Consider the following 27,567-nt stretch of genomic DNA (forward strand, 5'->3'; position numbering starts at 1 on the left):
GTGAAGTTGCTCAGTCGTGTCCGACTCTTGGTGACCCCATGGACTGCAGCCTTCCAGGCTCCTCCATCCATGGGATTTTCCAGGCAAGAGTACTGGAGTGGGGTGTCATTGCCTTCTCCAAATAGGGACGGTTTAATTCCAAAGCCAGCAAACTCATTTTACTACTCCAGAGGGAGAAGAGAAAGAAAATAAAGAGGGAATAGCTGGTACTGGGTGAAGGGGGAGGCAAGAGGGGACTACATTGAGTTTTATCTCTAACAAGGGCTTGAGATACCTTTGGGGCCAATGCAGGGCCAGGCCAGCAGAAGGCGGGGTGGGTGGAGCTGAGCCAAGGGAGAAGGGATAAATACCATGTCTTGACTCACAGCACCCAACCTGTCGTTCGTTCGTCCTCAGTGCAGGGCAACAGGTAAGTGTTGCTTTCAGCGTGGTGCCTTCTTTCTTGGTTTGCTTGCCCACCTCATGGCTGTATAGGCTGACTTTCTGACCTGACTAGATCTGGGTTTGTTTTCTTACAACCTATCCCTCTGTCATTTTCTTTCCCGTACCCGATGTCTCTTCCTGTCTTTCCCTGTTTTCAGCTTCCCTTTGTCTTTTTTTCCTCTTGTTTCTTCTTCTTTGTTAGTTCACAAGATCACTCACTTTACTTCATCACTCTCTGACACTCTAGTTTTCTCTTATTTTTCCTTTACTCTGGCTCCTTCTTGCTTGGCAGACAGCAGAGCCCAATGGATCAAAGTTTAGAGGGCGAGAGGTAGGGAGAGAAAACAGAGTTAATGTGGTGTGATGGGAATAATGCATTGAAGGGAGAGATTTGAAGGAATTGAGAGATGAATAATTACCAGAAATAAAGGGAGATGGCGGGAGAGGAATTCTGTGTCACTAAAAGGGCCCTGTGCTGAAAGTCAATAGATTTGTTTTCTCACCTTAATTCACTGTGAGGCAAATCATTCACCCTTTGTAAAAGAGAGGTTGCCCTATGATTTCCACAACCTCATCTAAGTTTGATTTTGTGGTCTTCTAAATTTTTCTGTTTCTAAGAATTTCCTATTTTGATTCCAGGAATCTAAAATTCTCAATGCTTCTTCTGCGATGGGGAGAGGGTGCTAGGAAGGAAATTAAAGCCTGATGCTTCCAATTCTTGAAGAAAAGTGACCATATCCTTTCCAGACTTAACTGATTCTTTCAAAGCAGGCTGTAAAGGGGACAGAAGTGTCAAGGAAAACAGTAATGAATGGTTTCTGGCTCTCTGCTGGGGTAGAGTTATGGTTAGCCCTTCTGATCTCTGGTACTGTACATTGGCTGCTAACACGAGAGAGGATTTTACTGTGTAGGGAAAATCTAGTAATGCTGTATAACTTAGGCCAAAATTTCACCATTATGACTTTGAGTGAAAGTATTGTTCTAAGAGACCCCAGCAAAGTTGTTAAATGATGGAATGAATGAATGAATGTTCATCAGTGTCTGAATTCCACTTCAGTTAGAAATCTGTTCCTATGATAAAGGCATTGGTTACAGCTCAAAATCAAACGTCCTGGAAAGGGACCTGGATTAATAGGAGAGTGGATTAATGTGTGGAGTCAGGCTCTCAGTCAGGAAAATAAGTAGTGATATTTGAATCATAGATCCATAGTGGTTAAGTTAGTAGGCTCTGGAACCAGACTCTGTGTGTGTGTGTGTGTGTGTGTGTGCACGCACATGCTCAGTCATGTCCAGCTTTTTGTGATCACGTAGAGTACCCCACCAGGCTCCTCTGTCCATGGAATTTTCCAGGCAAGAAAAACTGAAATTCATTTCCATTTCCTTCTCCAGGGGATTTTCCCAACCCAGGGATCAAACCCACATCTCTTGCATCTCCTGCATTAGCAGGCAGATTCTTTACCACTGAACCACCTGGGAAGACCCCTGGAACCAGATTGACTAGGTTCAAATCCTGGTTCTACTACTTAGTAGCTCTGTGACATGGACAGGTTATTTAATCTTTTGGGGCCTCAGTTCCTCACCTTTGAAATAAAGTTGATATTGGTTTATACCTGACAGGATTGTCATGAGGATTAAATAAGTCAATGTATGTGAAGCACTTACAAAGGGGTCTGACACAGTGAGAACTCTGAGAGTGTTTGACTGTTAGAATCAGATGGAATCTATGGATTTATCTAGTCCAATGTCTGTGGAGAAACTGAGGCCCCGAGAAGAAAAGTGCAGGGTTCAATTTCATATAGTAAATTGTAATAGAAAAAGGACAAGAATCAGGATTGAGACAAGAGCCAGCTTTCCAGACCTGGTCTGGTATATTTATGATGTTAATTCCCTTGGCTATACCTTCCCTTTCCATATACAGAAAATGTGGAATCTAGGATCTTCTTCAGTGAAGTCACCCCCTGATGTTATCATTTCTGCTGTAAAGCCAACCAGACCATCCTTCCTTTTCATGTTTTTTTTTTTTTTTCCTGCTGTGAGTAGCCTGACCAGACCCCTGGCTTGGAGAGCTCAGGCTTGAGCCCCCAGCACTGCCCTGAAGGCCAGGACTAGCCTGGTGTGCTGGTGTGCAGGCCTTGCTCTCCCAGCGTGGGCCCTGCCCAGCCTGATCACCAATAAACCCTTAACCATACCTGCAAAAAAAATAGATGACACTTTTTCAGTATTTACTGTTGGATAGGTACTCTTCTATATAATTTATATAGATTATTTTACTGCATCTTCACAACATCCCTGTGAATTTGAGTATTCTTGTTATTATCTATATTTTAAAGTTATAAGATGTAGAGCTTTAAGCATGACTTTTCTAATACCCCAGGGCTAGTGAGTAGTACAGCAAGGATTCAAATGCAAGTAGTCTAGCAGGCTGTGCTCTTAATACTAAAATACTTAATTGCCTAAAATACTTCTTTGATTCAATTTTACTCACTCCAATCCCAGGATAGGTAGTAAGATAGAAAGGAAACAGAGCCCAAGGTAACTACACTACAAGATTATGGGTCATAAAGATGGGCAGGCAGAGTGAGACAGGACAAATTCCAGGAAAGGAGTATCAGAACAAAGAAACTGGAACTGAAGCTTGAAAGAGCTTGATAATCCAACAAATTCCAAGAAGTAGCCTATATTTCCCAGGTCTTGAGTATATATCATGGCTAAAAGCCTGTTAGAAGTGATGTGTGTAGTGAACTTCTGCTTTTATTCTGGGGGTGGGATTCACCATCATCCCAAGGCAGGACTGGACTTTGCTTTCAATATTGGGGTATTTTCTTCACATTACATACCCCAAAGTGGTCATTATTGTCGTTAATGTTGGGGAAAGGAATTTGCAGAAGCCTGGGACCTGATCATCTCTTTTGCCTGCCTCTCCCTTGGCCATTCAACCCCCTTACCACCAGCAGCCAGGGCAGCCCCAGCCAGATGCACAGACATGATTCTAGAAAGGAACTCCTTTTCTCCCCCACACCCTAGTCTCAGCCTGGGGAGTGGTCAGACCCCCAAAATGTGATAAACTCTGAAAGCCTTATCTGTGGTCTGCAGGCTCAGCCCCAAGCACTTTAGCCTTTGCACGCAGGCAGGAGATGGGAAACTCACAAATCCAGATATGAGGGAGGCATCAAATTCAATTCATTACCTACCATATGAGGTAGACATAAATATCTTAAATTTGACTACTGATAAAAGCTGAGACCCAAAGAGGGGAAGTAACTTTCAAAGTATGTCCAACAAGGAGTTAGAGAGCTGGAACTGAAATAAGAAAAGCTAACATTTTCTTTTGGAAATTTTCCCAAAATCTTAACGTGAGTTTCATTTAGTCTTTTCAATACCACTTGGCCTTTTCCCAATTTCAATATCCATATACTCTACTCCATACACCAACCTATGCTCTTATGACAGCCTGTGAGAGTTGGAGGGAGGATACTCTGCAACTGAACAAGGGAAAGAGGTTGTTTTGTGAGTTAGGAGGAGGGCCTTTGCTCTGTGAGATCTAGAAGGGAGGGGTATTGCTCAGTAAGAGATGAAGGATATTGCCATATAACAACATGGCATGAGCTTCTCCTGTTCACTTGTCCCTCACAATATAAGGCCTTAAATAGTAGAGGTGTTGTTGGGTTCTACTCAGTAGCTCTCCTGGTGGTGGCAGGCCCTTAGTCTTCAAACATTCCTCCATCTTTCCCCCATTATCCAGTCCCATATTTTGGCTCACTCTCTGATGCTGGATGCTGTACTTTTCTTTCTTTCTTTGTTTCTTTCTTTTTTTTTTTTTTGCAATTATCTCACTTCTGTTTTTATTGAACTATTAGATTACAAGTCACAACCAATTAAAAACATGATGTAAGATCTAAACAGTATAACCTTTATATCGTGTAGACGATAGGTCCTAAAACCTGCCCGTTAGCGTTAGCACTTTGTAAAATGTTTCTTTCTTCTACTTAATGTTATCAACATTTTTCACCATTAGGTTTACATATAGATACATATAATCTACTTCTCCCTTTTGCTATCTGTAGCTTCTTTTCATATCTCTCATTCCTCCCTCATCCCAACCCCCAACCCACCTTAGCCACCTCTCTGTCTCTATCCTTTGATCTTGTCTCTACTCCCTTCACCCTGTCACTCAGTCTCACTCTCATTTCTCTCAGTAGGGAGGGCCAATTCCTCTTCCTCTAACCATTCTTTGTTCTTCTCCTTCTCCACAGTCTCTGATAGAATTTCTCCTTTACCTTTGTGCTCACTGACTCTGTCGCTGCTGGATTCTCTCCTCTCCTGCTCTCAGTTTTCTGAGTCTTTGTATATTTCTGCATGTTTCTTGATTTTTGCCTCATATCCCTTTTTTGTCCTTCTATCTGTTTCTAACTCTTCTTCTGCTGTTACTCAATCCCTCTCCTCTACCCTTTTCCTCTCCTCTCTTTTGTCTTCTCTTTCATTCTCTTTGTCTCATCTCAGTCTCTTTCCGTGCCTCCTTTATTTTCCATCATCCTCTTGTCCTGTTTTTTGGATCAGTTATCTTCCTCCTGTTCTTATCTCTACTTGTCCCCTTTCCTTCTGACTTTGATCTTTCTCTCTCCTGCAATTTCTATTGTTCTAACTCCATCACTACCATTGCACTTTGTTTTCTATTACTTTCCACCTTTTATCTTTCTTAATTTTTCATTTCTTATGACTCTTTCCATATTCTTTTCCCTCTGAGTTCCTGCTCATTCATTAATTTACTCCCAAATTCAATAAACATTTATTGAATAAATATTCAATAAACTCAATAAATACTTATTTAAATTCAATAAATATTTATTGAATAAATTTGAATAAAATATTCAATGAATATCTGTTTTAGCCTCTGCCTCTTTCATTCACAAATAGATGTTTCCCAGATCCCTTGGAGCTTGGCTTGTTTTCATCTACATCTCTATTTGTGCTTTTCCCAGTCTGCTGGGACATGTACCCTTTCATTCTATTTTCCTGAATCTACTTAAATTGGTACCTGTGGCCTCAAGCTTGTCTCTCTGGCTGGGCCTGCTCAGGAAAGACCCCTAGCCAAGTTTCAGGAGCCCTGGTCAATGGCATCTGTCTACATTAGCAGGTTGAATCTTCATTTAGCTGAGGCCAATATTCTTAGAATGAGTCTTAGCCTTAAGTGTTGATCAAAGGGTTGGTGGGTTGTCAACTCTTATCCTGCCACACACAACATACTTCAATGATCCTTACCATCACAGAGTAGGTCAGTAGTCAAGTCTAAAACAATCAGAATTCAGGCTTTCTCATCTCCAGTGGGAACTCATTTCTTTACCTCTTTGATCTAATGATCAGTTTCTTGTTTCTTCCTCTCAGATGCCCCTTTGGTACATTTTAAGATTGGGAAATTTCTTACTCTGAAATAACAGTAAAGGCATTTCTGGGGAGGGGAGCAAACATCAGGTGAGAAGCTAAAGGCAAAGCATCAAACCTAAGAATGACGCTTGACTTTTGGCCAGGACTTCATAGTGGAATCTCATCTCTTCCATATCTTATGCAGAACTTCAGGCTCAAGATGGTGACAGCAGCCATGTTGCTACAGCGTTGCCCAGTGCTTATCCGGAGCCCCACAGGCCTCCTGGGCAAGATGATTAAGACTCACCAGTTCCTGTTTGGTATTGGACGTTGTCCCATTCTGGCCACCCAAGGACCAGGTTTTTCTCAAATCCACCTTAAAGCAACCAAGGCTGGAGGGGGTAAGAAGTCACTGCTGACAAATGGGGGGAAATGTCTGGGTCTTAGAGATAAAACTCCAAGTCATACTGGTCATTGTTACCTAATAACTGGGAGGGTTCATGTGAAAAGTGTCAATGAAGAATAAACTAGCCTAAAAATACACCTCACTTCTGACTTACGTCAGTATCTCTAAAAAGAGTCTCATTCTCATGCCCCTCACATTCTATATACTCCAGTCATGCTGAAACTACTTAAAATTGTCTGGATTAACTATCATTTTAAGTTTCTATGTCTTTGCTCCTGTCAAATGACTCTGTCCCATTATCTTTTCCAGAGCATCTCAAACTTCTCATGTAGCACTTAACTTGGACACCATCTCTTCTGTGAAGCCTGCCTAGACTTCCAGCCTGTCCAATTCCAATTCTGGGTCATGTCCCTTCCCTCTTCTAGCCCATGTCTTCCTTCCCATCCCAGCACTGTTCATAATGTGTCTTCAGTATGTGCCATTCCCAACAACTTAGGAACTCTCTTAGCACAGGGACAAGATACATCCATCTTTGTGTCTCTACCATAGCCTGAGATAGAGCTTTTAGTTATAGAACATCTCAGTGACCATTGTTAAATTTACAGCTAGAAACTTATAGCTAGAAATTCACTACCACTTGCTCTCTTTGCATAGATTCTCCATCTTGGGCCAAGAGCCACTGTCCCTTCATGCTGTTGGAACTCCAGGATGGAAAGAGTAAAATTGTGCAAAAAGCAGCCCCAGAAGTCCAGGAAGATGTGAAGACTTTCAAGACAGGTTGGAGTTAAGTTCTACCTCATCTAACATCTACACTTATTGCTTGATTTCATTTTATCATGGTCCTGAGCTAGGCTAATCCAAAGGCAACTGGTACACATTCCATGATGGAAGTCTAGTCTTTTCTAGGAGAACCACGGTGGGCAATAGCTTAAACTGTGCACTGAAATTCACCCTCCCCAACACATATGCATGCCTCTATAACTTTTAGCTATTAGTCTAAAATGAGCTTCTGCCTGCTCTCTCCCAAGTGACTAAATGGATTCCAACAGACTGGGCTCCCACATATAAGCAACACTACTCTATAACAATCTGGATTTGCATGAAAGAGTAAGTTTTGGAAGTAGGTACATTCTTTAGATGAGTATTGAGGTCAGGTCAATTCAATTGGTGCAAAACATTTAAGATAATCACACTTGAGAGTTGGCTATACTGTCAACATCTTTCACAGAACTTTGTGGGATATAATTAAGAGTAAAATTTTCAAAATTGAATTCTAATGACTTTCAGAAAAGAAGAGTAAGGGACACTATCCTGCATTTACCTTCCAAGTGCAAGACTCAGCATTGCTGTTCCAGTTATCTCACCCAAGGGAAAGTCCTAGTGAAGAAAAGTATAATTCACCTTACGGATGGTTTCATGACATATAAGTCTCCACTTGGGGAGATGAGAAAAAGCTTACTTTTCAGAATATTTCTTCTCTCTGTACAAGGCTTCTCTACTTCCTAACCTTGAATTTATATATGTTGTATTGAGTTTAAAGAGGACAGCACATGCTTTTTTTCCCTCCCCTCCCTCTTTTCATGGCCAATGGATCCCATACTCCCTCTCAGACGTGCCCATCTCTCTGGCCTCAACCAGCCTGAGGAAGCCATTCTCCAGTCCCCAAGAGCCAGAGAAAGATTCAGAGAAGGTCACACACCTGATTCAGAACAACATGGCTGGTGAGTTTCCTGAGATGGAAGTAAAAGGGGGTAGGAATATGGAAGGAATGCTGAAATGCTGTGCACTGACACAGCAGAGGAAATGGCAAAGAATCACTTTAGAGCCCAAGGGAGTCTGAGTTTAAATTTTAATGCTGGCACTTGCTGGATCTGCATGCTTTGGAAAGTAAGTCATTTCCTTGAAGTGAGATTTCAATACCTTAACAAGTTATTACAGGAAGAAAATAAAATTACACTTACAGAAGTGCCTCTAACTTGTTATGAAGCTTCATTAAATATTAGATGTATTCCTATCATTTTTTTCTCCATGCTTCCCTCAGAAACACTCATCCTTCACAGAGAACTCTTCCCCTTGTCTTGTGTGTGTTTATAATAATTTTTCATGACAGAATTTGTTTTATTTTCCCAATACAAAATGAATATAAAGAGGGAAATTTAAATCGGAGCTCCACCATCCACCATTAATTTTCTTATTTTTTCCAGATATTTTCCTGTGACTAAACACACACCTACAAAACTACACTTCCCTGCACATACATGTTTTTATTAGAAATGTGATCTCATTCCACCTCGAGTTTACTGTTGTTCTTTGTTCATTTAACAATATGTCATGAGCATTATTCCATGTCCCTAAACATAGAGCTGAATAATAATTATAAATGATGGAAATGTGTCCTGTAGCATGAATGCAACATCGTTTAATCAACCAAGCATCTTCATGTAATTATACCGATTTTTTGTGTGTATTCTTCCACTTTATATTGTATGTTGGTTTTACATACATATAAATGTAATAGATTGCTAATAGAACTTTCCACATAGGATAACATATCTCCACAAAGATAACATATAGTATTCTTAGACTATATATGGCTATACTAGAAACTAGTTAGCTATTCCTCAATTGGGTTGCTTCCAGTTTTTTCTCTTACAAACAGTGGTGCAACAAACATCCTTGAATGTACCTCTTCATGTAGATAGGTAAATGTTTCTCTACAATAAACACTAAGAGGTGGAAATCTCAGGATGTGAAGGTGTGCACATTTTCAATATTAATAAATATTGCCAATTGGTCCTCCAAAGTGGTATACTAATTATCAAAGAGAATCCATATTCTCACACACTATCCAGCACTTGATAGTATCAAACTTTTAAATCTTTGTCAATTTGATGAGTGAAAACTTGTTTTGCAGTTGACTTTCCCTGATTAAGCATCTTTTTACTATATTTGTTGAATGGTCTGGTTATATTCTTTGCCTACGTTTCTATTGGGTTAAAATTTTACATAGTAATTTTCAGAGTTTCTAAAACATAAATGCTGGATATCAAGTTTTATGTTAAACATGCTGCAAATATTACCCTAGGTATGTCAGCATGTGCATTTAAAAATCTCTTGGTACATATTTCCAAACATCCCTGCAGCAAAGATATTACTAGTGTACACTGCTACCATATAAGTTACCATCTGCAACAATCATGATTTCTGTCTCATGAATAGAGTTCTGGAGTTTAACAAGCCTGGTGGCATATATTATATTTCAATTCTAAGAATAAGGTTGCTCCATTTTGTAGTGGTTAAAGAAGTAGACTCTTCCTCATCTGTAAAATGGAGATGCTAATAGAACTTTCCACATAGGATTATTATAAAGAATAAATGAAATAATATCTATAAAGTTACTAAGAGAGGGTATTATATGTAATAGGCACTTATTAAATATTGGCTACAATAATATTATTTAAAATTATTATTCTTACTACTACTACTATACTACTATACTACAATAGTCACAATAATAGTACTATGTGCCAGATATTGGCTTGGATGTATTACATTCTATTTGTCATCAGATGGTCATAATTCTGTGATGAAGATATTATTAGTTCCATTTTATAGGTAAGAAAATTAAGACTAAGAGGATTCATGACTTGCCAATATTATGCAACTAGGAAGTAGCAGAACTATGGCTAGAACTAGACCCATCAACACTCTTCCCACTGAAACTTGAGGTGGTACTTCTGGGAGGAGGGTGCCATACTAACCTTGGGAAAAGAGATGAGGCCATGCAAGGGGTAGGAGGCCTGAGTGAATGTATAACAAGTGAATGAGTCAGTGAGTAAGCAAAGGGATGGTTGAATTAAATAGTAGAGCATTAATGTGACCCAGTAAGTTAATGACTGGTCAAATAAATGAATAAATGGAAAGAGAACTGGAGAACTACAAATCAATTACATTAAATAAAATATGGATTAGCCAGGAAGTAATTTAAAATAAATCCTTTTTACCCCCATCTCTACTCCCACAGGAGACCATGTCTTTGGTTATGACCAGTTTTTTAGGGACAAAATCATGGAGAAGAAACAGGACCACACCTATCGTGTTTTCAAGACTGTGAATCGCTGGGCTGATGCATACCCCTTTGCTGAACACTTCTTTGAGGCATCTGTGACCTCAAAGGATGTGTCTGTATGGTGCAGTAATGACTACCTGGGCATGAGCCGGCACCCTCGGGTCTTGCAAGCCACACAGTGAGTAGTAGGGTCTGAGCCATGATGAGCCCACAGGGAGATATCCAGAGAAGAGCCAAAGCCACACATAGAAGGAAAAGGCAGAGCTGATGGTGGAAACCTGGGTTCCACCCAACATCCCTTTTATCTTAAGGTCTTTCAACAAATCTAATCCTTGGACAGGAACTAAGTCAACAAGCCTAGTTTTCCAAACTCTTTGGTGTCCAGTGCTACAAAGGATAGGATGAGAAATCGAACAAGTTGCACCCTCCATGAGTTCTTACTCTGGCTACAGAATGAGTATTACCAGAGATGGTGTGCAACCTTCTCTAAAAGATCTTCCAAGCTAATCAAGACCAATCTAGGTTCTCCTTCTCTCCCTGAGTGCTTTCAGCCTAAGAGGGAAGGTCCATTTCTCCTCAGTGCCCCCATAACGACCTCTACTTTGTCATATAGGACACAACTCAGAGAATCACTAAGTTAATATTGACCCCTACCAAGGAAGAGAAATCTACAGTTTCTCAGTATCTGACAAGAGTTTCTTCTCCTTTCTTCCCCTGTTTTCTCCTGGCCAGAGAGATCCTGCAGCGCCATGGAGCTGGAGCTGGTGGCACCCGCAACATCTCGGGTACCAGTAAGTTCCATGTTGAGCTGGAGCAAGAGCTGGCTGAGCTGCACCAGAAGGACTCAGCCCTGCTCTTCTCTTCCTGCTTTGTGGCCAATGACTCCACTCTCTTCACCTTGGCCAAGATCTTGCCAGGTAAGCCCAGAGCCAAAACTTTGTTCAGGGCTAGTATCCTGCATCCAGGCTGACTGTCTCAATCAGCCCTTCCCTGTCTTCTGAGTTCACTTGCTCCCAATGCCCTTTGTCCTTACCCGTCCTGCATACCCTCAACACTGGATGACTATATCCTAACCTCACTGAAGGGTAACATCATAAACTTATCATTTCCCAACTCAATTGCACTCAACACTTATAAATAGTCCTTATATATCCCTATATCAGCTTTTTCAAACTTTCTTTCCCCTTCTAAAACCTGTGGCTACCTCCTCCTTCAATCTTAGCAAATAATCTCACATCTTACAACACAAATAAAAGAAGCCACCAAACAAGAGGTCCTTTAACTTACAGCCACTAAGCCCACAAATTTATCTCACTGTTCATCTACCCTTTTTCATTCTCTCTCCTGCCTAAAGCTAATCTCTTCACTTGTATACCAGAGCTCATCTGAATCCCATCTTCCCACTCTCCCATCCTCTAACCAGTAATGTCCTCAACTCATATGCCTATCAATTCTTCCATCATAACCCAATCCCAGATAAATGCAACTCTCCACCTTCTCTATGTCAATACTGGTATTACATAATTACCTAGATGGGAGCCACTAATAATTCATGGTCCTCAACCTCTACTGTCTTCTATGCTTTCTAGCAATCCTGTTTCCATAGTCAGCCCTCCAAGTCTCCAAGGAAATTTTGCCAAACCCTATTCTCTTCAGCTTTTTTACACCTCCACCTCACCTCCACCCACAGCAGATTACTTCATCTCCTACCACACAGAAAACAGAAGACTCTAGGCAGCAATGTCCTCAACTTCTTGCCTCAAACTACCTATAAACTCATGAGCATTCTCACATGGCTTCTTTTCATTCCTTATCTCCTGTCACAGTAGAAGAGGTGCCATTTTTCTTGTTGACTAATTCTTACATCAGTGTTCTGTGTGTCCTTTACCTCATCAGGAATCTTGATCTATGAGTTCCCTCTCTCTTTCCTGTATCTTTAGCCTCTCCTGCTCTTTAAACATGTTTAAGTCTCTTGCATCTCAAAAAAAATTTTTTCCTCTTCACTCTCTAGTTACTACCATTCTGTCCTCTCCTTATAACAGGCAAACTGCTTGAGAAAAGTCTCCACACTTGCTACCCATTTCCTCACTTTTTGAAAACATTTCAGCACACTATAAACATCTCTACTGCTTCTTAGAAACTCTTTTCAAGACCACACATAACCCCAACTCAAGCCAATATCTTTGGAAATGTCTTCAGTAAACTCCTTCAGCCATTAGAATTCAACTTCTTTTCATTTCCTCTGCCAACATCCTAAGACCAACATCATTTTTCTGATTTCACCTTTGACTTCCTACAACATATTCTTCATGAGAACCAGGTGATATTTTAAAAATAAAAGCCCATCTTTGTTATTCCTCTGCCCCAAACCCTTTGATAGATCCCCACTGCCCTTCTCTTTATCATGCCTTCTAAAGCCTTCAATAATCTGGCCTCTACCTACCTCTTCAAGCTCATCTGTTGACACCTCTCCTCACATTTTTTCATTCAATAATATACTAATTTGTATTTTCATTCACTCACTTAAAATTCAGTAATTCTGGTTTTTTTAATCCATTCATTAAAAAAAGGTTTGCTTAACATCTCCTGTACACTTATTCTTAATCTGGGTACCAGAAACAGAAAGACAAAAAGCTACGGTCCCTGCTCCCAAGAAACTTCCAGTCTACTTATCTTTCACAGCAGGTTCTCCAGGAAGTCATGCCTGATTTCCACAGGTAGAAGTGATCCCTTACTCTAATATAAGGCCACAGTTCCTTGATGTCAGTGCAAGTTTAGGGGCCCAGGAATCAATTCCATCCACCAATTTCTCACCTCTACTTGTTCTCCCACCATTGTCCAGGAAAAAGCCCTGGATTCCTCAGGTCCTAGACAAAAGTCTTCCCTTCTTTAGACTTAGCTTCCTCACTTGTACATTAAAGTGACTAGATTCCATGGTCAACAATTGCCCTTCTAGCTCTGACTTGTAATGAGGTTATGATTCAAACTGTGAAAGTCTAAGTATCTCCATGTAACAATGAGCAGAGTTATACTATCTGGAAAAGGTGGGGTTTCATCTAAATCAGGAAGAATATATCATCAGTTCAAGTTAACAAACATTCCCTGGGATAAACTCCTTTCTAAGGCTTAATCTTGGTGTCTAGGAATAGGAACGTAAGCCCTGTTCTCAGGAAACTCTAGAGCGTTCTTGGGAAATTTAAATTTCTTCCACCCCGAGAATCAAAGTCCAAGCCAGAGTTAAAATGTCTGAAGAGAAGAGTGTAGTGATCAGAATTTCAGGGCAGAAGAGTTCTTCCAAGAGAGGAAGAGATGTTACAAAGGCTTCCGGAGAAGGGAGAAGCTGAGCAGAGGCTTCATATGGAGGAAAGGATTAGCTCTTTGCTCCTGCCAAGTCAGTCTTGAAGTTGAAATGTGAATACTGGGATAGAAGCTTAAGCACTATGCATCTGGTTCTTCAGGGTGCGAGATTTACTCGGATGCAGGCAACCATGCTTCCATGATCCAAGGCATCCGCAATAGTGGAGCTGCCAAGTTTGTCTTCAGGCACAATGACCCTGACCACCTGAAGAAACTTCTAAAGAAGTCCAACCCTGAGACACCCAAAATTGTGGCCTTTGAGACTGTTCACTCCATGGATGGTAAGCGTATGTGTGAGTGTATGTTTACTAACACTGGTCTCACAAAAACTATGATGATAATGATAATAGCTAACATTTATAGAATGCGTATTATGTACCAAGCAAAATTATTAGTATTTCACATGTATTACTTTTGCCCAAGGTCACATAGACAGTAAATGCCAAATGATGGAGACAGCTATTACACTGATTTCAAAGGTTAAGAAACTGAAGTGCAGAGACAGTACCCAAGTTACCTTGGCTGGTTCAGTAAACTGGTGCCAAAGTGTGTATCTGAACCCCTAAAATGTATGAGTCCAATTTCTTCATATGATGCTCCTTCCATTAGAAATGATGTGCAGATCAATCATCCCAGTGTCTGGTTCCTGCAGCATAAATTTTCACAAATCAGTACCTGGGAGATTTTTTAGGGTCCAATATGTAGCACTGGAATCAAAACAGGTTTTCAAGTCAGATCTTGGTTCAAATCCTACCTCTAGCACTTACCAGCTCAGTGACCTTGGGTAACTCTTTAACTCTCTGAACTTCAGCTTTCCTCAAGGTAAAATATCTGCTTGAAAGAGATGATGGAAGACATTCTATTTATCATGATCTAAGTAGAAATAAGTCACCTTGATCATCCTACCTGTTTCCTTTCCCCAGCTGAAACAATGCTCAAATCATTGTATTGTTGTCCCTCTTAGGCAGAAATCGTCTATTTTAGGCATAATCTTCTGGGTTTATTAAAGTGAAGAAATCCTCAATTCATTTCAATGTGTCACTTTTCCAAGTGAAACAAAGGAGAGTCCACTGTACTCTCAGATTTAGCCAGTATAAGTGCCATCACATCAAATAATGGTGATACACAAGCTGTTGAACCAAACTATTCATGTTCAAATCTCAGCATTACAACTTACTAGCTTGGACAAGTTTCTTAATTGCTGTGTCTCAATTGCCTTATCTTTAAAATTTGAGATGATAATTAATAGAGTAGCTGAGAGTATTTAAGTGAGTGAATATATATAAAAACTTATTGTCATGCCCTCGTCCAAATTTCCACAACCAGCAATGATCATATTTCTACCACTGAGACAACTCTAAATCATTATTTCTATAGTGAAAACCAGAAATAATGAATGTTGGGACTATTCTACTTCCTTACATTTGCAAATGAATGGTTCTTTATTTAGTGAATGGTGGAAACCCTGCTGAAACTGTCAATTTAGTGCTGAATTCCTCCCATTGAAATGATGCTTGAACCATTACACTGTCCTCTTAGTCTTGGACTCCAACTCTTGTGGTTTTCTCCCCTCTTGTTGTCCCACCAATTGCTCACAAACTTTAATCCTAGCCTGGAGTCCCTGTTCCCACATGAAGAAGTTTTTGTTGTATTCCACTTCCCTACACCATCAGTTTCCAGGAATGGAGAATGACAGATGTATGGGTTCTTGTATATGTAGAGTGGTCACAAAATCTGTGCATGAAATTCACAGACATTTGAAGACCTTATAAACAATTATCAGCATAGAATAACAAGGGAAAATGGTAAATCTGCATGGAAAATGTACAGGAACATACAGATTACTTCTAATTCACTTTCATTCAATACATTGAGCCTGAGTCTATGGGAGGGTACCCTCAGGTAACAACATTGACAGGATGAGAAAGAAATATTTCCCACAGAGACGGAAAAGACTGAAACAGAGGCACAAAACAAACAAACAAACAAACAAACAAACAACTCAGAAAGAGACAGAGATACAGAGAAAAAAGTCCAAAGTCAGAAAGGTAGACATGAAGGGATACAAACAATAAGAAAGAGAGAACAGAAGTGAGAGAAGAAGGTGAGTGAGGGAAGGAGGGATACAGATACTAACAAAGACACAGAGGAAGGGGGGAGAGGAGAGAGAAAAACAAAGACAGAGATAAAAAATAGAGACACAGAAACAAAGTTGGAAATAGTCATAAAAAGAGAGTGGCAAAAAGTCATAAACACAGAAATATGGAAGACCAGTGAAAAAAACGATATTGACACAGCTGACAACACTTGGCAGAGAGGGTGAGTGAAATCTGAAAACATTAACCTGGAGCAAAAGGAGATTTTTTTTAATTTATTTAAACAAAGGCATCATATAGGCTAGTGCCAATACTTGATGGAAATACACAGACTTGTAGGGGGGAAAAAGGCAGAGAGAGGCTGGCAAATAGCATAAGCAAGAGGGCAGATATTATCAGAATGAAGTAAAAACAGAAAGACAGAAAAGTAACCCTTAATCACAGGCTGGGGAAAATGCACACACACACAACTTGGGTAGGAGTAGGGTGGACTCAATCGACACTTATGAAGAAGTCTGACATAGTCCCAACTAAGGGTGCACACCCTCCCCCTTTCCCAACCTATAGTTGTTATGTACCACAAATTCCATGCTGGAGATGGAGCTGGAGAAGGGTTATAATCTACCTCTATTCATGGCTTTGCTCAGGTGCCATCTGTCCCCTTGAGGAATTGTGTGATGTGGCCCACCAGTATGGGGCTCTGACCTTCGTGGATGAAGTTCATGCTGTAGGACTGTATGGGTCCCGGGGTGCTGGGATTGGGGAGCGTGATGGAATTATGCACAAGATTGACATCATCTCTGGAACTCTTGGTAAGCGAGTCCCTTGGGTTACCCTTATATATAATCTAGAAAGGAAGTCCCTAAAAGAACTTTTTCTTCCTCCTCCACAAAGTTGCAAAGGCTATTTGGGTAGAATTTACGGCCCAGGCTATAGAACACTTGGATTCTCTCCTCCCACTCCCATCCCACTGCAAAATTGCTGACAAAGTCTGGGAGGATTTTTTGAGAAGACCCCTGAGCTGGGCCAAATTACCAAGTTCAATTCAGTGAGTGGAGTTGTGGATCAAAACTCCTTCCCCACCCCAGTTCCAAGCTCCATTTAGCTCTACTTTTGGATCTAACCAGCTGAAGGTCCCCACCCAGCTCCTGCATATCTAGTCAGCACACATGGCAGGGCTTGCAAGTCCTACCTCAAAGCAGCACAACTATCAGCTCTGTCTGCTTGTCACAGACAAGAAAGATGATAAGGGAGTCTGGAGTTCCAGCTTCTAGTGTATCGCCTTGAATTACCCTGTTCCTCAGGGGGCTGATAATAGGATCTGTGCATAACCTCCTTATTCTCCTTCTTGTCTCCAGGCAAAGCCTTTGGCTGTGTGGGTGGCTACATTGCCAGCACCCGTGACTTGGTGGACATGGTACGTTCCTATGCTGCTGGCTTCATCTTCACCACTTCACTGCCTCCCATGGTGCTCTCCGGGGCTCTGGAATCCGTGCGACTGCTTAAAGGAGAGGAGGGCCAAGCCCTTAGGAGGGCCCACCAACGCAATGTCAAGCACATGCGTCAGCTACTAATGGACAGGGGTCTTCCTGTCATCCCTTGCCCCAGCCACATCATCCCCATTCGGGTGAGAGTCCTACATTGCCCATTGCCTTCTCCACCATCTCTCCTGGGAGCCTTCCCGCACCCAGCAAACTGAAACCTGTTCCTGTCAACTGTTTCCTTGTTAACCAACCTCCTTATCATTAGTTTTTTTCCCTTTTGGAAAATTATCACTCATTCTGGATTAACTAGTCTTTTTTTTTTTTTTTTAACATTAGCTATTATCTCATGCTTAGTAGACTGTACTGTTCCTTGGGCTAATTCAGGGTTCCTTAGAAAGACTACTTTTGCAAATATGTTTAATTAACCCAGTGACAACACCCCAGAAGTCGCTTGTGGTTTTATCTTCTTACTCAGAACTACCCTAAATTAACATACTAGCTAAGTATGCTTCTTCTGCAAACAGCTTCAAGACAAGGTCCCTAGAAGCACTTCTACCCCCCTTTAATTTTTAAATTGAAGTATAGCTGACTTAGGGCTTTTCTGGTGGCTCAGCTAGTAAAGAAGCTACCTCCACTGCAGGAGACCCCAGTTCAATTGCTGGGTCTGGAAAGTTCCCCTAGAGAAGGGATAAGCTACCCACTCCAGCATTCTTGGGCTTCTCTGGTGGCTTAGATGGTAAAGAATCTGGGTGCAATGAGGGAGACCTGGGTTCAGTCCCTGAATTGGGAAGATCCCCTGGAGGCGGGCATGGCAACCCTCTCCAGTAGTGTTGCCTGGAGAATCCCAATGATTAGAGGAGCCTGGCGGGATACAGCCCACAGGGTCACAAAGAACTGGACAAAACTGAGCTAATAAGCACAGCACAGCATATAGTTGACTTACAATATTGTGTTAGTTTCAAGTGTACAACAAAGTGATTCAGCTACATATTTTTTTCAGATTATTTCCTGTTAGTTTACTGTATTATATAGTAAATCCTTGTTGCTTATCTATTTTATGGGTAGTAACTTTTATCTATTAATCCCATCAGTTCAGTTCAGTTCAGCCACTCAGTAGTGTCCAGCTCTTTGCTACTCCATGGACTGCAGCACACTAGGCTTCCCTATCCATCACCAACTCCTGGAGTTTACTCAAACTCATGTCCATTGAGTGGTGATGCCATCCAACCATCTCATCCTCTGTCATCCACTTCTCCTCCCACTTTCAATCTTTCCCAGCACCAGAGTCTTTTCAAATGACTCAGTTCTTTGCATCAGGTGGCCAAAGTATTGGAGTTTCAAGTTCAGCATCAGTTCTTCCAATGAATATTCAGGACTGATTTCCTCTAGGATGACCTGGTCGGATCTCCATGCTGTCCAAAGGACTCCAAGAGTCTTCCCCAACACCACAGTTTGAAAGCATCAATTCTTTGGCACTCACCTTTCTTTATAGTCCAACTCTCACATTCATTCATGACTATTGGAAAAACCAAAGCTTTGACAAGACAGATCTTTATTTATTTATTGGCAAAGTGATCTCTCTGCTTTTTAACATGCTGTCTAGGTTGGTCACAGCTTTTCTTCCAAGGAGCAAGCATCTTTTAATTTCATGGCTGCAGTCACCATCTGCAGTAATTTTGGAGCCCCTATTTTTAGGGGCTTTATTTTTAAAGTCTGTCACTGTTTCCATTGTTTCCCCATCTATTTGCCATGAAGTCATGGGACCAGATGCTAAGATCTTAGTTTCTGAAAGTTGAGCTTTAAGCCAAATTTTTCACTCTCCTCTTTCATCAAGAAGCTCTTCTTTGTTTTCTGCCATAAAGTGGTGCCATCTGCACATCTGAGGTGACTGATATTTCTCCTGGCAATCTTGATTCCAGCTTATTGTTCATCCAGCCCAGCATTTATATAGCCTTGACTTACTCCTTTCCTGATTTGGAGCCAGTCTGTTATTTCATGTCTAGTTCTAACTGTTGCTTCTTGACCTGCATACAGATTTCTCAGAAGGCAGGTTAGGTAATCTGCTTTTCACATCTCTTGAAGAATTTTCCACAGTTTGTTGTGATCCACACAAAGGCTTTGGTGTAACCAATAAAGCAGAATATGATGTTTTTCTGGAACTGTCTCAATTTTTCAATGATCCAACAGATGTTGTCAATTTGATCTCTGGTTCCTCTGCCTTTTCTAAATCCAGCTTGAACATCTGTTAAGTTCATGGTTCACGTATTGCTGAAGCCTGGCTTGGAGAATTTTGAGCATTACTTTTTTAGTGTGTGAGATAAGAGCAATTGTGCAGTAGTATGAGCATTTGGCAATGCTTTTTTTAGGGATTGGAATGAAAACTGACCTTTTCCAGTCCTGTAGTCACTGTTGAGTTTTCCAAATTTGCTGACATAGTGAGTGCAGCAGTTTCACAGCATCATCTTTCAGGATTTGAAATAGCTCGACTGGAATTCCATCACCTCCACTAGCTTTGTTCATAGTGATGCGTCCTAAGGCCCACTTGACTTCACATTCCAGGATGTCTGGCTCCAGGAGAGTGATCTGGGTTGTGAAGTGATTATCTGAGTTGTGAGGATCTTTTTTGTACAGTTCTCTTATGTATTCTTACCACCTCTTCTTAATATCTTCTGCTTCTCTTAGGTCCATACCATTTCTATCCTTTATTGTGCCCATCTTTGCATGAAATATTCCTTTGATAACTCTAATTTTCTTGAAGAGATCTCTAGTCTTTCGCATTCTATTGTTTTCCTCTATTTCTTTGCATTGATCACTGAAGAAGGCTCTTTTTTTTATCTCTCCTTGCTATTCTTTGGAACTCTTCATTCAAATGGGTATATCTTTCCTTTTCTCCTTTGCCTTCCACATCTCTTCTTTTCACAGCTATTTGTAAGGCCTCCTCAGACAATCATTTTGCCTGTTTGAATTTCTTTTTCTTGGGGATGGTCTTGATCTCTGTCTCCTGTACAATGTCACAAAGCTCTATCCACAGTTCTTCAGCCACTCTGTCTATCAGATCTAATTCCTTGAATCTATTTCTCACCTCCAATGTATAATTGTAAGGGATTTGATTTAGGTCATACTTGAATGGTCTAGTGGTTTTCCCCCACTTTCTTCCATATAAGTCTGAATTTGGCAATAAGGAGTTCATGATCTGAGCCAGAGTCAGCTTCTGGTCTTGTTTTTGCTGACTGTAAAGAGCTTCTCCATCTTTGGCTGCAAAGAATATAATCAATCTGATTTTCTTGTTGACCATCTGGTGATGTCCATGTGTAGAGTCTTCTCTTGTGTTGTTGGAAGAGGGTGTTTGCTATGACCAGTGCATTCTCTTGGCAAAACTCTATTAGCCTTTGCCCTGCTTCATTCTGTCCTCCAAGGCCAAATTTTCCTGTTGCTCCAGGTGTTTCTTGACTTCCTACTTTTGCATTTCAGTCCCCTATAATGAAAAGGACATCTTTTTTTGGGTGTTCATTCTAGAAGGTCTTGTGGTCTTCATAGAACCATTCAACTTCAACTTCTTCAGCATTACTGGTTGGGGCATAGACTTGGATTACTGTGATATTGAATGCTTTGCATTGGAAATGAACAGAGATCATTCTGTTGTTTTGGGGATTGCATCCAAGTACTGCATCTTAGGCTCTTTTGTTGACTATGATGGCTACTCCATTTCTTCTAAGGGATTCTTGCCCACAGTAGTAAATATAATGGTCATCTGAGGTAAATTCACCCATTCCAGTCCATTTTAGTTCGCTGATTCCTAAAATGTTGATGTTCACTCTTGTCATCTCCTGTTTGACCACTTCCAATTTGCCTTGATTCATGGACCTAACATTCCAGGTTCCTATGCAATATTGTTGTTTACAGCATTCGACTTTACTTCCGTCACCAGTCACATCCACAACTGTTTTCACTTTGGCCCCATCTCTTCATTCTTTCTGGAGTTGTTTCTCCACTGATCTCCAGTAGCATACTGGGCACCTACCGACCTGGGAAGTTCATCCCTCAGTGTCCTATTTTTTTGCCTTTTCCTACTGTTCATGGGGTTTTCAAGGCAAGAATACTGAAGTGGTTTGCCATTCCCTTTTCCAGTGGACCATGTTTTGTCAGAACTCTCCACAATGACCTGTACGTCTTGGGTGGCCCTACACAGCATGGCTCATGGTTTCATTGAGTTAGACAAGGCTGTGATTCATGTGATCAGATTGGTTTTCTGTGACTGTGGTTTTCATGCTGTCTGCCCTCTGATGGAGAAGTATAAGAGGCTTATGGAAGCTTCCTGATGGGAGAGACTGACTGAGGGGGAAATGGAGTCTTGTTCTGATGGGTAGGGCCATGCTCAGTAAATCTTTAATCCAATTTTCTGTTGATTGGCAGGGCTGTGTTCCCTCCCTATCATTCCCATACTCTTAATTTACCCCTCCCTTATATCTCATTGTTTTTTAGTCACAAAGTCATGTCTAACCAACTCTCACAACCCCATAGACCATAGACTGCCATAGACTTCTCTATCCATGGGATTTCTCAGGCAAGAATACTGGAGTGGGTTGTTATTTCCTTCTCCAGGGAATCTTCCCAACCCAGTGATCAAACCCAAGTCTCCTGTATTATCAGGCAGATTCTTAACCACTGAGCCACCTGGGAAGCCCCTCTTTCCCCTTAGGCATCGATAAGTTTGTTTTCTATGAGTATGTTTCTGTTTTGGTTATAGATTCATTTGTATTATTTTTTAAGATTCCACATGTAAGTGATATATTTGTCTTTCTCTTTCTGACTCACTTCACTTAGTATAATATTCTCTAGGTCCATCCATATTTCCACAAATGAAAATATTTCACTTCTTTGTGGCTAATATTCAATTTTATGTATGTATGCACATATGTATATGTGTGTGTGTACACACATACACACCCCACATGTTCTTAAGTCAATTATGTGTTGATAGGAACTTGAATTGTTTCCATGTCTTGGCTATTGTAAGTAGTGCTGTTGTGAACATTGGGATGCATGTATCTTAAGTCAGATTGCTGCCACTGAGCAACTCCTTGATAAGAGATTCTAGACCTGCCACTGGCTAAGATGCTTATGAAAATATATGCCCCCAAGTTCAGTGGAGTTCCTTGATCTGATTCCCGCCACCTACTTAATAGAGCTAGCAATAGTGGGGCCAGGGGAGCAGATACTGACAAGCTTTTCTCCTGGGTCCAGGTGGGTGATGCATTGCTGAACAGCAGGATCTGTGATCTCCTGCTCTCCAAGCATGGCATCTATGTGCAGGCCATCAACTACCCAACTGTCCCCCGGGGTGAGGAGCTGCTGCGCTTGGCACCCTCCCCCCACCACAGCCCTCAGATGATGGAAGACTTTGTGGGTAAGTCCTCAACATGGGTGTCTACAGCACTCTTCTTTCCTTCAGCCTCATTATCTCAAGAAGTTAACAATGGATGCCGTTCAGTTTAAAAATACATTTCTGAAACATCTCTTATGTGCTAGACCCTATACTAGGGTCATAAATGAATGAGAAACACTTCCTATATTCATAGGGCTTCAGTTTGGTTGAGGAGACCATAGCAGACTCAAACAATGACTTCAAGGAGTGATTGAAGTTCAACAGAGAGAATGAATGACGGAGTTTTAGGAGCAGAAGAGGGGCCTGGCTTCAGGACAGGTTTCTTAGTGGAGGTGACAACCTGAGCTGAGTCTTGCAAAGGGGTGTGGTATTGGACCAAGAGAAGAAAGAGGATGCAGAAGAGATATTCCCAGTAGAAGCAAGAGCATGGAGAAACACAAGGAAGAGAATGAGAAGTAAGCTTGGACATATCAAGAACAAGCAGATATTACTGGAATGTAGGAAAGTAAGAATGGAATAAGATAGGGGAGAGTTTGCCTATGAATCTGCAAAGACAACACACAGTTTGGAGGCTTGTAGAGCTGAATAGCTTAGGTTTTATCCTTAAGGTGCCCAATTCACCTAAAGTTTACTGGATTTCTTCTGGGTACAGGGCCAGCATAGAGCAGATTCTTATTCTAGGTCTGTTGGGTGAAAGACACATAAGCAGTTGATGGCATAGCAAAGGAGACAGACATAAACATGGGTGGTGCTGGTCCAGTGTGGTGAGCTCCAATACTATGGGAGCTAAAAGGAGAGTGTTCACTTATGGCTAGAAAGGGTAAGAAAGGTGAAATTAAGTAGGCTTCACAGGTAAGGAAATCCTTCTGCTGTACCTTGAAGTACCTGTGGTATGGTGTAAGAAGGGTATTTCAGAACAAGGGAATTTGATAAGCACAGACCTAGAGATAGGAAAGCAGAGGGCATACATTAGCTAAGCATTTTGTTTGTCTGGAGCATAGGCAGAATGAGAGTACTAGGAAAACAAGACAGGTAGACGCCATTCATTCATTCATTTAAAAGCATCAAATAATGCTAGCCAACACTTATTAAGCACTTACCATGTGTCAAGAACTGTTCTAAATACTTTACATGTATTAATTCATCTAATCCTCATGGGGTAGAGATGGTATTATTAGCATTTCCACTTTATATATGTAGAAACTGAGGTATCAAAATATATAGTAACTGGTCCAAAGTCATATATCTGCTAGGTTTGAACTGGAGAATCTGTTTCTACCTCCATGCTCATACCACTAGATCTCATACCACATACCTCTCTGAGCTAATGATCTAGACTTCTGGACCTCTTGCTAAGCCTTCTTTGCACTAGGCTTCAATTATAGAGCTTTCAGTATTATCCGTTCTCTAAGTGTCCACTTATGCTGGGCTTTTGCAAGAAAGAAATATGAGAGGCATTCACCATGACTCCACCAGTCAGTCAGTCCTTCAAAGTTATAGCCAACCCATCATGAAATCTTGCAAATGTTCTCTACAATCTCTCTCAAATCTCATTTCTCCATTGCTACTTTTTAAATCCATGTCAATGTGATTTCTTCTTAACTAATTTTCCTGCTTTTCTCTAATCCTTTATCCATACTGACCAATCAGAGGGATTTTTCTAAAAATCTGATCATATAGCTCCTTAGTTTCAACCTCTTCATAGTTCCCTACTGTCTTGACTAGAGCAGTGGTCTCCCAAGGTGAGGTATGCAAGATCATCCATAGGGTAAGGGGATTTATTAGAATTGTATATTTATGTTTTGTCTTAAAAAATATGAAATTAAGCATTACTGATACCGATCTCTAATATATAGACCGACAATGATATATGTACGTAGTATATATTAAAAAAAATACATACATTGGAGGTAGGTATTAGAACTTTTGTACTAATAAGATATATAGCCCCCAAACTGGAGACACTGGCCTGGAGAATAGTCAAACCTCCTTGGCATAGCATTCAGTGCCTTCAACAGGGTGATCTCTATGCTTTCTCTTCTTCCCCACATTCATTTTATTTCTCCAGCTACTCTGAATGACTTACAGTTCCCTCACTTAGCTCTAGCCTCTTACTTCTGGGATTTTGTTAATGATGCTTCCTTCTGAGTGGAATGCCTTCCCTCATCACTTACTCTGACTTACCTCTTTTCATCTTCTAGATGTAATCAGGCATCTTTCATTCATTCTTTCAACACATAGTTATTGAGTACCTACTGTGTGCTAGATACTGCTCCAGGTGCTGGGGATTCAGTACTAAACAAAACAGACACAAAATCTCTATCCTTCTGGAGCTTACATACTAGTAGGAGATAATAAAAAAGGAACACTTAAAAATAAGTGCAAATCAAATAGCATGGTAATTCTAAGCATTTATGAGGAAAAATATAGCAGGAGAAAGGGGATAGAAAGTGCTGGGGGTGGGTACAGGGGCTAGCTTGGAGAGGAAGGTTGCAGCCTTAAATAGAGTGCTATGGATAGAGACCACCAACATGACACTTGAGCAAAGATAAAAAGGAAGTGAAGGAGTCAGCTGGGAAGAAATCTAAGAGAAGAGCATCCCAGGCAGAAAGAACAGCCTAAAACAGGTAAGCCCCTAACACAGCAGTATTCCTCTTGTATTTGAATAACAATAAGTAGGTGAGTATGGATGGAATGGTGTAAATAAGAGGGAAAGAGAGAGAAAACTGAGGAGGAGCAATATGGACCAGACGGTGTAAGGTATGGCAGGCCACTGGAAGGGGTATGGCTTTAACTGTGAAAGTGAAAGAAAAGTGAAGTCGCTTAGTCATGTCCAACTCTTTCCGAACCCATGGACTGTAGCCTACCACGCTCCTCCGTCCATGGGATTTTTCCAGGCAAGAGTACTGGAGCAGGTTGCCATTTCCTTCTCCAGAGGATCTTCCTGATCCTCAAACCCGGGTCTCCCACATTGTAGGCAGACGCTTTACTGTCTGAGCCACCAGGGAACTCTGAAATAGAAAGCCTTCTGAAGGATTTAAGCAGATGAGTAACATATCTGAATCTGATTCAGGTTTCAAGAGTTTCTCTGACTTCTATGTTGAGAATAGACTGAAAGAGTGGGAGCAGGGAGATCCATTAGGGGGCTACTGTGATATTCCAGGTTAAGAAATAATGGTGACAAAAGAAGGGATTAAAATTTCCAAGCCATTGGATGTCACATAGCAAAGAATCTGCTTTTTAATAAAAAATCTTCAGAATTAAAAAATGAAAAACAAATAATGGTGGCTCAGACCTGAGGATAGCATTGGTGGTAAGAAGTGGTCAGATTTTGAAGGTAGAACCAATGGTTTTTGCTAATAGACTGGATGTGTCATAGGAGAGAAAGAGAAAAATAAAGGATAGCTCACATATTTTTGTACTGAGCAACTGGCATTGCCATCAACTGAGACGGTTAACGCTGAAAGTAAGGTAGACTTGGTGGAGGGTAGGGAGATCAATAGCTCAGTTGTGCTCATGTTAAGTTACAGATGCCTATTAGATATCCAGGTGAAGACACAGAAAGGCAATTGGATATATAAGTCTATAATTCAGGAAAGAGCTTTGGGCTAGATATGAAAATTTCAGAATCACCAGCATATACATGGTGTTTAAAGCCATGAAACTAGATGAGATCACACAGGGAATAAGCATGAAAAAAGAGCCAGGGACAGAGCCCTGGGACACAACTGAGGTACTTCTGACAGAGAGGTCAGGTTCTGTCCTCTGGGCTCCCCACTCCCTCTAGGAAAAACCCCTGCCCCAGGCTCCCCGGTCACAATACTGATGACACTGTGTGTTTACTGTCAGTGTCATCTTCCTCACCAGGCTGAGTTTCCAAGTAGATGGATTCACTTCTTGAGTTAACACCATGTCATGTACTTAGGAAGTGGTTCAGGCCAGGCCAGTACAGCTTCAAATTATGCCACATGAGTGCTTCTCAAACTTTTATACATCACAACACCCATACACAAATGGTAATATTCACATCACACAGAGGAGCAAACTAATGAGGCTATTTCTAGTTCTGAGATATCTCAAAGGGTTGAGGGGATCAGTATCTTGGCACATCTGTAATGTGGCACAGGAATTAAGACATACTCTAACCAATTATTTCCCTCCCTTCCCCTCATCACCTTCAGAGAAGCTGCTAGAAGCCTGGACTGAGGTGGGACTCCCCCTCCAGGATATATCTATAGCTGCCTGCAATTTCTGCCGCCGTCCTGTACACTTCGAGCTCATGAGTGAGTGGGAACGTTCCTACTTTGGGAACATGGGGCCCCAGTATGTCACCACTTATGCCTAAGAAACCAGCTGCTTTGGATCCCCACTCCACCTGCACTTCACTTGAAGCTGGGCTGCCTCCTGTCCTCTGCTTTGTGTGCCTTTAGCTGACTTGAGTCTGAAAATAAAGAGCAAAGTGTAGCATTTGTAGCTCTTTGTTTGACAGAGAACAGATAATTGCATTACACCTGTCTCCCTCACACAAGTGGCAGAGCCATGAGGAAACCATCGATCACCTGTTGATCTGACCGTCCCATTTTACTGAGAGGGAAACAGATTCAGAGAGAGGGAGAGGCCAAAAACTACAGTGAGTTGCACAGAGCCAGGACACTTGGAAGATTTATATTAAATGGTTCTTTCCCCATGGTTTCACCAAAAATCCAGGGATTGACTCTTCATTTGTAGACCTGAAAACTTTGGCCCCAGGTAGTCCCTGAAGCAAGGAGATGGAATCAGCCTAAATCAATCTGCCTGGAGGAAAGGAGTGGTTCCCCAAAACTTGAAGGTATTTTCCAACAGAGAGAATGGATATTCTCAATCCATTATCCTCTTTCCTCCCCACAGTACCTTATAGAAGAGTACTTATCAGTTCTATTTCCCAAGGTGGGAAAGAGGCTTGGCTATAGCAAGCAACTTGTTCAAAGCAAGGCTCCCAACCTCTC

The 27,567-nt window shown here is 41.2% G+C and overlaps 1 protein-coding gene across 2 annotated transcripts; it reads left to right on the forward strand.

Annotated features, from left to right (window-relative positions):
• The first annotated feature begins 284 nt into the window (after positions 1-284).
• Positions 285-27,054, forward strand: ALAS2 (5'-aminolevulinate synthase 2). Of its 2 annotated transcripts, XM_005701302.2 has the most exons (11): positions 285-409; positions 5,990-6,185; positions 6,845-6,967; positions 7,801-7,911; positions 10,215-10,437; positions 10,992-11,176; positions 13,718-13,897; positions 16,360-16,524; positions 17,071-17,339; positions 22,441-22,603; positions 26,764-27,054. In XM_005701302.2, the coding sequence occupies exons 2-11, from the start codon at positions 6,005-6,007 to the stop codon at positions 26,925-26,927; spliced, it is 1,764 nt and encodes a 587-aa protein (XP_005701359.2). In that variant the 5' UTR covers positions 285-409; positions 5,990-6,004; the 3' UTR covers positions 26,928-27,054. The 2 variants fall into 2 exon arrangements, with proteins under 2 accessions (XP_005701359.2, XP_005701360.1); XM_005701303.3 differs by lacking the exon at positions 7,801-7,911 and having other exon boundaries at positions 26,764-27,046.
• The last annotated feature ends 513 nt before the right edge of the window (positions 27,055-27,567 follow it).

Source organism: Capra hircus (assembly GCF_001704415.2).
Source record: "Capra hircus breed San Clemente chromosome X unlocalized genomic scaffold, ASM170441v1, whole genome shotgun sequence".
Lineage (NCBI taxonomy): Eukaryota > Metazoa > Chordata > Mammalia > Artiodactyla > Bovidae > Capra > Capra hircus.